The following is an 11,490-nucleotide window of genomic DNA, read 5'->3' as shown; positions in this document are numbered from 1 at the left end:
TGTGTGTGTGTGTGTGTGTGTGTGTGTGTGTGTGTTAAAAAACACTTCCCTTCAAGGGCTTGTGATGAATGATGCCGGAAGCCTAGGGTGACAAATAACAAGATGTTTTGGGTCAGTGTGTTCCCTTCCTTCCTGGCTATGAGTTGAACACCACACGGTCTCCTAATGTCCTATACTAATTTCTTAAGAGCTTACAACAGAACATGTAAATCACGGTTTTAATCTCTATTGCATTTAATATCGATCAGAGACCAACACTGTCATTTTTTTCCATTAAAAAATGTATCGTTGTCCCTTACAATAAGAGTATGTCTGTCTCAGATGCCACTGATTGCAATTTGACAACAATTTTACAGAAGTGTAGGATATTATTGTTCCATTTCAGCTCTTTCAAAAGAAGAGTGACAGATCCTTGAGGGGCACTACAAAACTACAACCATAATGTTGACTAATATATTATTTAAATAAGCGTAATGTTCTGTATTAATGCAGAAATAATATGTTAAAAAATCGTGCAGACCACCCGACCTCAGGGGGAATGACCAATTACAGTACTCATCCAAATGAGATCACAGTTAAGCACTGGCCTTTTGGACGAGATTTGGATAAAAAGATGATCTTACTTTGTGTCCAAAAAAGACAGAAACTGTTTCAATCCACACTAGTGCAAACACTAAATTCATTTTCTTTACACGTGGTGTACATGAAGTGGAAATTGAGATGACATACGCTGGCACGGAAAAAAAATTTCAATCTGACATTGATAATTTAAAGGAATTCATCAAACAATAATAAGAGACAGAGGTGACAGCTATTTTCTCACCCTTGCTATTGCCATAAATCTTCCCTCACTTTATTTTAATTTCTCCCACTGCACTATGTAATAGACATTTTACTTTGTAATTATGGCCCGTTGGTGGCCTTTGCTCTTTCCCTTTTGTATTTTTTTTTTACAGTTTTTAAACTGGAATGTAAAAGAAAGATGTAATGTAAGATGTTGAGAGACTGCTTTAATTAATCCCCGTCACCCCGCTTCCTTTGCTTGACCGGTGTTCAATTTTGAGTGGAACATTACCATGGAAACAGATCTCACTAAAATTAAATGTCTATAACCTTTTTATTAGGCAAAATGGATGGCATGTCAAATCCATGTAGAACTTACATATTTTTATGCTTTGAGTTAATTCCTACTTTACTATTGACAACTTGTTTTAGGTGTAGACAGATACCCAGCCTAAAATGGTAACCACTAAGCATTTTATGACAGTGATCAGTCAGTGGTGTATTCGTCCATTAGCCATCCCGGCTGCCTTTCATCTACGCCAAGATTAAGCCACAGTATGTAGCACCACATACCTAATTGGAAAAAAGATTTGGGTATTTTTCTCTTTTCCAACTAGGAGCTCTAAAGTTTTGTAATATTAGAGCAATAGTTCAACATTTTGAAAAATAGGCTTTCCTTCCTTGCCCGTAGTGGCGTAACTTTAAAGCAGCAATGTTTGTGCTTGCTGATGCAGTTGGAGTCTACAGAGCTCCTGATCACTTTGTTTAATCTGCGGTTTAACCCCTAGCTATGATGAATCTAGGGCAATTTGCAGAATGGAATGGTAACCATGTAACAGGCAGATCAAGAGATTAAGGTAGAGAGTGCAAGGTAAGGTGGAAAAACACGTCATAGTAGGCTAATACATAATATCAAGTAACCTTAGACATATATGTAAGGTAAGACATATATTTTAGGTTAAGAAAAACAAGAAATCCCTCCAAAATATTCTCTGCGAATAGTGTATCCCAAATTACTGGGTGTCAACTACAACAATATGGTGTCTCATGCTTTGTTAAATCATAACACACACTTCATTCCTTCACATGACAAAAAGTAGACACCTTAAGGAATTCAGAAATGTATGAAAACAACGTGTTAAAATGTGAATATATATTTGTTTGTGTAATTCTGTACCAGAATTATTTTCAATAAATAGATATTGAAGTAAGTAGGCTAATGAATAAGTAATACATATTTAACACAAATGATATGTTTCATCTTCAGATTCAGCTGACAGCGTGAGGTTGTTTGTTGGCAGACATGGTCAAAGAGTATTGTTTTCCAATCAGCAGAGTCTCAGCTGCCTGTGTCCTCTCTCATGAATCATGTCTTATGTAATGGTGTATCTGGAGGATTTCACAACAGCACTAGCAGACTTCAAACTGTGTTTTTATAATTAATATTTTCCATTATGGTTTCTCACAACGTAGCCCATGTCTCCCTGACATTTATAAAAAAATAAAAAAAATTAAAAAAAACATGATTGGTGTTTTGCTTTTTTTGCTTTGTGGTGATCATCAATCATAGTTTATCAGCCCTCACATGTAAATATTTTGTCACCTTATCAAACAGGCCATGTCAGTGAATATGGAGTTTGGGTCTGGCCACACCCCGGTTTTTTTTTTGGGTTGCACAGCTCTTGGCACATGGATAAAGGTGGAGCTGCTGGAAACGCACAGGACGCACTGGGTAGCAGAGGAACTGAACAGCTGTAGTGTGTCGGTGAACCTGCTGCCTTGAAATACTTACTGCAGCCTACGTATGGCGAACCAACCAAGGCATTAATAGCGACGAGGCTTCCGTCCTGCGGTGGTTTTTAAATACTTGGGGTCGCAGAAGTGCGCAAAACACTTATCCCACAGTCCTCTTTCCATTGCACATAAACGTAAGTTTGCCTTTTCTTCTACTTTGAGATTGCACAGATATACTGATACTGTAGATAAGTTTGGTTTGTTTTTAATGTGGTTTAAGGCTTCACATGCACTTGGTGTCAAATGTGAAATAGAAATAGAAAAGCATGTGCGCAATATCCACACACCTTAATTGAACTGTCTTTTTTTATAGTAATCAACATGTCTTTTATTGAATTGATTTGCTTGTATATAAAATAAGTCCTCTCTAAGGGGATACAATCATAACGTCCTACAAACGCAAAGGCATCTTTGGAGCAGGTTAACCGTTTTTAATGTGGGGATGTTTAGTATGATGGCTTTAAGAAGTCATGTTAGATGCAGTCTGTCTGACATAGGTTATCCACATATGCGTGACATCTAAATGTCTGTGAATCTTTTTTACATAATACTTTGGGATAGACTATGAGCAGAAAAGGTTTCGTCAAATGATTTAAATTCATCTTTGCTTGTTTTCACCTCGATCAAAAATAGGAAAATTCAAAGAGAAGAGAGAGAGGCTGGATGAGTGATGAGCGCGTGTGCATGCAGCGCGTGTGCGTAAGTGGGCATGATCAGTGCTTTGCATCACATCTAATATATTTACATAAATGTTATTTACTTGATGTTATGTCTCTTATACAAACATGTCATTCCTGGCTCCACTTTTATGTAAACTTGTATAAACAATCAAGGCAAACCCGACCTAGGTGGGACATCACAGTCCTGATGCTGGGAGAAAAAAAGGGCTCACACAACAACGATTTGTCATAGGTGACCTCTTTGTTTTTAGTTTTCAAATTGATGTTGACTGAGAAACGAATATTGTTGTCATGATATCATTTTTTTTATGACTTACATCATTGATAAATCCTAAGTTTTTATCTTCCTTGTTCTCATGTTGTTATGAAAACAGGGAATTCTGAACAGCAGATTGCCATTTGTAAATTGTTGCATATCATTACGATTGGATGCACTCTCGGTGGACTTGCTAATGAGTTTATACCATGTAATATTAGCTAAATGTACTGTATTCATTATATCCATGTCCCTCACAGTGTGTGAGCTTCACTTTTCCACCTCACTGATTTGAAATGCGAAACACACTTCAATATGCATATTACTGTCTCTTGATGAGCTGCATTGGAGACATGTACTACTCATAAAATGTGGACTCATACTATATATGGAATATGTGTGTTTCTTTTCTAACACTAATGTGTTTGGGTGCCCTGCACCTACTTCATCGCCTGTGATACATCCCTCTTCAACCTGATTGCCTCTTTTTGCTTTAATCTTGTTATTAGCACTGATCTTCACAGTGGATGAGTAGAATGTTGCTTCCTCTGCAAGCCTCAGAAAATGAACGCCACTCTGTGTCTGACAACAGACCACCAACTGAACGCTAGCTGCAACAACTCCTCGCCCTTTTCCAACTGGACAGTTGGGGATGATGCCCTGCAGCTGCCCACATTCACCACAGCAGCCAAAATCAGAGTGATTATTACCTGCATTCTATGTGGCATATCTACCTTTTGCAACCTTGCTGTGCTTTTGGCGGCACATAGAGATGGGAAACGCAAATCCCACGTCAGGGTACTGATAATCAACCTGACAGTGGCTGATCTGCTGGTGACCTTCATTGTGATGCCTGTGGATGCCGTGTGGAACATCACAGTCCAGTGGCTCGCTGGGGACTTTGCCTGCAGGCTACTGATGTTTCTTAAGCTGCAGGCGATGTACTCCTGCGCCTTTGTCACCGTGGTGATCAGTCTGGATAGGCAGTCAGCCATCCTCAACCCTCTGGCTATCAGTAAAGCCAGAAAGAGGAACAGAGTCATGCTAACTGTGGCGTGGGGCATGAGTGTCATGCTGTCGGTCCCTCAGGTAAGGTCAGGTGTTCATTGATACGGTTTTCATTAGATTAGGCTATAAGCAGGTTTTTACTAAACGTGCCCTGTGTTTTGTCTGGCCTCAGCCTGCAGAACAGGGTGTCCTGTGAACATACTGGGACATCAGAAGAGTCTGTTTATTTTTGTAATCAAATCCAACAATGAACAGAGCTGGCAAAAGCCCACTCCCTCCCCAAACTCATGTAGAAGTACATATACTTAAAAAATATTCTGGTAAAAGTACTGGTTTAACATCTTTACTCAAGTAAAAGTAACAAAGTACAGGCTTGGTAATTTACATAAAGTAGAAAAGTAAAAGTAGCCTTGCGAATGACAATTGTTTTTTATGCAAGGCTACCTGGACCACACAAATGTTACTAGAGCGCAAGCTGAGAAACTGGACAAAACTGAGAAAAGTGGACATGGAAAACCGGCTCTTTATATGCCATTGGCTAGGCCTTAAACATCATATATATGATTATTGTGACAGAGACTGGGACTCCAGGTTAATGAGATTCTGACTAAGTAGCAAGATATGAATTCAAATGTGATTCTGTGAGAATTCACAGATCCAGTTTTTCTTTTGTAATCTTCCCCTTAACATTTAAAGCCAAATATGGCTTCTGGAACGAAAATAAGGGATGAAATAGGAATTACTAAACAGACATTAATTACGACGTTCCACATACTTTTAGAGTTATAACTAACAACCACTAAGTGGCAGCAGAATTTGTCTAATCATCTTGTAGTGGTACGAAAGTTCAACGTATATTCCCATCCAAGTTAGATCAAATTCGTACGATGACGCGAAAAATAACGCTAACTCCACTGAAATTATTTGAAACTAAATTAAGGAGCCAATTTTGTCGAATGTATGTATGTGTGTATGTGTTAAAAACGTAAGCAGTAAAAGTAAAAATAAAAAGAGTACATTTAAAATATCTTGAGTACAGTAACAAAGTATTTGTACTTCGTTACTTCCCATCTCTGACAATAAATATATCCTGTGAACAGGTGTTGTGTTGTATGGTCGCTGCCTGATATAGCATATGCCTCCATGGTTTGTTATCCAAAAGGATTTTCAGTAACTGTTTCCATCACTACAATTAATATGGCCGGTAGTTTATTCCCTCTGAGCTTATTCACCATTAGGCTGGATCCTGTAGACGGACATTTATTGATAAATTAATGATTGAGATACAGTTTTATTCATATTTTGTCTAGTGCAACCAAAACCCGAACAAACCTAACCTTTCTCAGAAATAGATATTGCCAAACCTGGGCTCATAAAACAAAACTATCTGCATATCTAAATAGCACTATAGGTATGTGGGAACATGTGTTTTGCAAAAAACTACTTACAACCTTTCATGTCCTGGAACAGCCTCTATGGGTGACAGCAGGGCAACCAGGACATGGAAAGTTATCAGTGAATGATGATAAGGCCACCAAACACATGGCCACATAGCCCTGAATGATGTCTCCATGCCTTTTTAATTATTGATCCTTTCCCTCCTCAGATGTTCCTTTTTCACAATGTGTCCATCATTCACCCCAAGGACTTCACTCAGTGTGCCACACGTGGAAGTTTTGTCACTCACTGGCATGAAACGGCCTACAACATGTTCACTTTTTCCTGCCTGTTCCTGCTGCCTCTGGTCATCATGGTCACCTGCTACACCAGGATCTTCTGTGAGATCTCCAAACGACTGAAAAAGGACAACTGTGAGTTCAAAAGGAGTCTGAATTGTTGTGGGTCAGTTTACTTCAGCGATTAGCTCTTATATAACATAACTGCTGCTGCAGTTTGTGTGACCCTTTTCATAGTAGAAGTACATTCATAAAAGCTGGGCTACGATTGCTCCTCAACCCACACAGAGCTGTGGCTGCTTATGTGGAAGTGACTGGAATCTCATTCATTGTGTTACTGTGAGCAGCATTAAATAAATTAAAGAATCAACAACAGCTAAAAGTCATTATTATGATTGATTATCTTTTACACAAAATTTGAATGCAAAAGGCAATATTAGCACTAGATTTTGCATATTGCAATAAGAATATGTATTGTTTGCTTCCATTTAAGTCTTTTATAATGTGTCTGTCATCTTTTCTGCTCCCAGTGCCCTCTAATGAAGTGCATTTGCGGTGTTCGAAGAATAACATTCCCAGAGCCCGGATGAGAACTCTAAAAATGAGTATTGTGATTGTCTCGTCTTTCATTATCTGCTGGACTCCATACTACCTGCTGGGCCTCTGGTACTGGTTCTTCCCGGAGGACCTTGAGGGGAAGGTCTCCCACTCATTAACCCACATCCTTTTCATCTTTGGGCTTGTCAACGCCTGCCTGGACCCAGTCATCTATGGCCTGTTCACCATTCACTTCCGTAAGGGGCTCCGGAGGTTTTACTGCAATGCCACCACAACGTCCGACCTGGAAAACCTCACGGTTTTAACTGCATCTTTTACTTGTGCTAGCAACTCTTTGCCACTGAAAAGAGAGGTGAGCCCTGCAAGCCCGGAGAGGTTCACATTGAGCTGTGATGATAACCACAGCAAAGCAGAGTTGACGTCAACAAGAAAAAGCTTTTTAACAGCAGGCAACAGTGCAGAGAGAGATCCGAAGCAGTCCAGCCCTGAGAGCGTCATATGAGAAGAGTACAGGGTGGAGATGCGGTTTTATTTAGTTCAATTGATTCAGTGTCTGACTGTCAGTGTGTCATTTTGACTTTTGAATTGTAACATGCTTCTGTTTAAAACACAAAGGTCACAAAAATAATTTCCTTGAAGAGGGGAAGCTTCATAAAATATGTACACTAATGACAATACACTAACATAACAAGCTTCTGTTATAAATAAATGTATATGTTCTGTACATTGTAACTTGTGGTCGTCTTGAAATAAATGTATTCACTGGAGTTTAAAGTGTCTTTAAGTGTGTTGTGAATCCATTACTGTTTGAAATGTTGCTGATTTTTCAAAGGGTACAGATACAAGCCAGAAGTGGAGAAAGAAATAATTATCAACAAATACAGCTAAAATTGTGAGAACGCCAATTCTTATTTCACAGCAATGCCGTGCAATTTCTGTGCAGATCTCTCATGCAAACACACATCTATGTCTGTAGTGAATTGAAGCAGTAGGATCCCTGAGGGGACTGCTGCTGCTAATCAGTAATGAGTCATAGCGTGCAAATGGAAAGGCCATTTCTACTCTTAAATTGTGACAAATTGTATAAGTGGCAGAAATAACCAAAAATTTTAAAAATCACCCTCAGCTCTATGGGAGAAAAAAACATGCATTTTTCTTATTTTGTGCAGAACACAGATTGGTTGAGACCGGTAACATCAGGTGCAGTGACTCACCTAACCTTAAATTGAGTGAAGTGTGAGACCGGCACATGCAATAATGCAAGTAGTGCATTAAAGCTAGAAATATATATATATTATATATATATATATATATATATATATATATATATATAAAACACAGTATACTCTATACTGTGGATACAAGCATCATCATTTAAAACCTTTTTTGATGCCTATATATGTCATTAATTTCTTCTGCATGCATTTACTGAAATTGAGAACAACAAATAATTTAATGTATAGATGTATAAATACAGTGTGCCACCACGATAAAAAAGTGGTCCTTATTTTTTATTTATTTAAAGTGTTCAATGTGTTCAGCTATTGGCTGCCGTACAAACGTTCTCATATCTAACTCTTGGCAAAAAGAGAAAAGGTACATTTCCCAAAATGTCCAACTACTCCTTTCATCAACTTCATTTCACCGTTTCAGCATTTATTCATTGTATGTAACACAATTTCCACTCAAAGTTCCACTTCCCAGCTTTTATAGCTTTCAACTGTGCAACGGGTTGTCTTTTAGATTCAGAGGCAAGTGGATCCCTGTCACTGACAGTTATGCTATATTTTATTTGTACTTTTGCTAATAAGTGTCTATTGTTTATGCCAGGCATACAATGATTGTATCAAAAGGCTATTATACACACAGTTAATTGGACGTCTCAGAAAGGGAGAACATATTTAAATTGGTTTGAAGCTGGGAATGATAACAGGAAGTTTGGTTTTTACATGTTATAATAAAAGAAAATGTTGATGAAGCAAAAATGTCACAAACAATTTACTAAATAACATCAACCTCACAGCAAACAGTGACAATGATTAGAATAAAGTCTAGGCCTCGTTGCAGATGCTTAGTTTAATTTAAGACGCCGTTGCTTCATTGTTTTTATTGTCTGATTTTTTGTTTCCCCGGTACAAATCTGATTTTGACAATAACACATACAAGACTCTTTGTATGGAGCACCTGCGCTTTCATTACGCTCTCAATGACATTTGGCCTTTTGGCATCAAGCCTCAGTTAAGCTGTTTGGAAATTCAAATAAGCCTTTCAAGCACATATTAAAACCTTTATCAGTACCAGTTCCTTTCCACAGAGACACTACAGTAGGATCTGATTCAACTGGTGAACATGGAGCACAAGAGATGTGACAGTGTTGTAACATGTTTCTATGCCAACAATAGGAGGGATGCCATACAAATGATACAAAAAAGTGCTCTACCACAAAAACATTCTGGCACAAGAATTTCCATTATTGATCTAAATCAGGGATTTATTGATATTTGGAAATTGATTCGCAGGATGCATTAAGTGAGGAGAAGGGCCGCACGTGGCTCGGGGGCCGCCAGTTGCCCATCCCTGATATAAATCAATCTAATACAGAATCTAACCTAGTACAGAGAGCCAATCAGGAATCCTTTAACAGCCGTGCAGTGCAGATTGGTTATGGATAAACAATATGCTCTCTAATAGATTACCATCGTCTGACTCTGTGAGCCCATCACACTCATATTCAACTAATTCAACTCAATAAATATGGACAATATGTAGTAGCTGCAGTAGCTTGAATGTATCAGTTTGCCACACATAAAACTACAGCACTCAGCTTCAAATGCTACCCACCAATCTCCATTGTTGTGCAAAAACCTGGAAAGCAGGGTTTCTGCCTTTGCTTTATTTTATTTATTTATTTTTTTAAAACAAAGAAATGCCTTTAAACTAAAAACAAACTAAACTAAAAACTAAAACAGATTCATTGTTTTCACTTTCTATTTGGCTAAATATTGGGATAATTTCTCAGTGGGGTCAAGGGGTCAAAGATTTGAATCAAACATTTTATTTTCTTTACATTTTATTAAAAACTGCATCAGTGGCATGAGACTGTTTAGCTGCCCAGGAACGTACATTTCACAGTGTAAACAGTCAAAGCCCTGAATGAGTATTTTTTCAAGACTGTTGCATGACAGATTATAAAATGCTAATCAAATCAAGCAAAATCTCTGCACCCTGTCCTGGTTTTGTGTGTGTTTTCTGACATTAAAAAAGTGACATATGAAACATCCAAGGACCCCAAAGAAGACAAAAAGCCTACATGCCATGAGTGCTAAACATAGCCCAGTCATAACAAGCCTGAATAAAGTCATCCTTTTAAAATACATGTTAGGACAGCCCTCCAGCAAAAAATGGAACTAGAATTACTGCCTCGTGGCTAAATTCCTCCGCCAACCAATTTATTAAAAAGGTATAAAGTATATTTTCAGGCAAAAAAATGGATGTTTCACATCACAATCTGTTCCAGCTTCTCCCCTCTGGTAGGCGCTACAGAGCACTGTTTGCCAAAACCAACAGATTAAGGAACAGTTTCTACCCACAAGCCATCTCTCTGATGAACAGCTGACTACTGACCCAAAGTGTCAGGTTCAATTCTGGCCAATAACCCAGCAACACTGTCTCTACAGCACCTGTTTACTGGTTCCACTATTATTCCATTTATTTAGTATTTATTCATCATTCTCATATCTCACTTTTTATTTTATTATTTATTCATCCTTCTCGTTTCCTATTTCAGAACTGTTCATAATGTTCATATTATAATATAATAACTTAATACTTTTTATCCCAGTACCCTTTGCACTATGTTCCACATTTAAATAATTTTTATTGGACTCTTCATTGCACTCATCTCTCTACATTGTTTCTGTTTAGAGTATGTATATACTAGTGTGTCTATATTAGTGTGTATATATTGTTTGTTTGTTTGTGTTGAATGTGTAAGCACATTGTGAGCAACTATGCTCCAGAGGAAAATTCCTCGTATGTGTCTTCATACCTGGTCAATAAAGCTGATTCTGATTCTGGCACCCTAGCAACACAGATCTGGACAATCACCACCGTTTCAAGGTGGGCACCCAAGATTAGTGTCACTTATTTAGTATCCAACCAAATGTGAAATATGGTCACAATCTCCCGTTCTGTTTCCCAGTTACGGGGTTTAATAAGGGTCAGCAAAGTGTTTTTGCAGAACATCATGATGTCACAGTGAAGTTGACCTTTAACCTTTCGGGTACAAAATATCATCACTTCATAATTTTATCCTATTAGACATTTGTTATGTTTAGTGTATGAATTCTTGAGTTTGAAAAAAGTGTGACTAAGTGTGACCTTAGTCTCGCATTGCCAGACCTACTGTAGCTCCACAACGCTCTGTCTTCAGGACAGACTGAACTGAAAACAGGTTTGCCACTGGTGCAAAGGCATACAAATGTTGCCTAATTCAACACGAGAAACAATGCCATTTGCATGGCAATATAAATTCAAATCTGTTTGATTTGTCTTAAAAGCAAATAAAACTGTAGATGTTGGTATTGCAAGATGTTGGACCTGTGAGGTAGTATTAAACATTGCATGCAAAAATATGTTCAAGGCAACGTCTTAAGATAATTTAAACATATTTGAACATAAGTTGTTCAATTACTTTATTACATTCTTTTTTTAAGTGTATATATATATATATATA

At 37.9% G+C, this 11,490-nt stretch overlaps 1 protein-coding gene across 1 annotated transcript; it reads left to right on the top strand.

Annotated features, from left to right (window-relative positions):
* Positions 1–2,485: 2,485 nt before the first annotated feature.
* Positions 2,486–7,531, top strand: LOC116691498 (putative gonadotropin-releasing hormone II receptor). Its single transcript, XM_032519183.1, has 4 exons — positions 2,486–2,711; positions 4,023–4,602; positions 6,128–6,332; positions 6,728–7,531. The coding sequence occupies exons 2-4, from the start codon at positions 4,078–4,080 to the stop codon at positions 7,255–7,257; spliced, it is 1,260 nt and encodes a 419-aa protein (XP_032375074.1). The 5' UTR covers positions 2,486–2,711; positions 4,023–4,077; the 3' UTR covers positions 7,258–7,531.
* Positions 7,532–11,490: the final 3,959 nt, after the last annotated feature.

This window comes from Etheostoma spectabile, chromosome 1, assembly GCF_008692095.1.
Source record: "Etheostoma spectabile isolate EspeVRDwgs_2016 chromosome 1, UIUC_Espe_1.0, whole genome shotgun sequence".
Lineage (NCBI taxonomy): Eukaryota > Metazoa > Chordata > Actinopteri > Perciformes > Percidae > Etheostoma > Etheostoma spectabile.
The sequence above is the reverse complement of the archived record's forward strand: the minus strand, read 5'-3'. Positions and strand labels throughout refer to the sequence as shown.

Excerpts from the sequence above, each read along its gene's own strand:
- LOC116691498 (XM_032519183.1), top strand. The coding sequence starts at position 4,078 with ATGAACGCCACTCTGTGTCTGACAACAGACCACCAACTGAACGCTAGC. Across the intron at positions 4,603-6,127 it reads TCATGCTGTCGGTCCCTCAG|ATGTTCCTTTTTCACAATGT; the intron begins GTAAGGTCAGGT and ends TTCCCTCCTCAG. Across the intron at positions 6,333-6,727 it reads ACGACTGAAAAAGGACAACT|TGCCCTCTAATGAAGTGCAT; the intron begins GTGAGTTCAAAA and ends TTCTGCTCCCAG.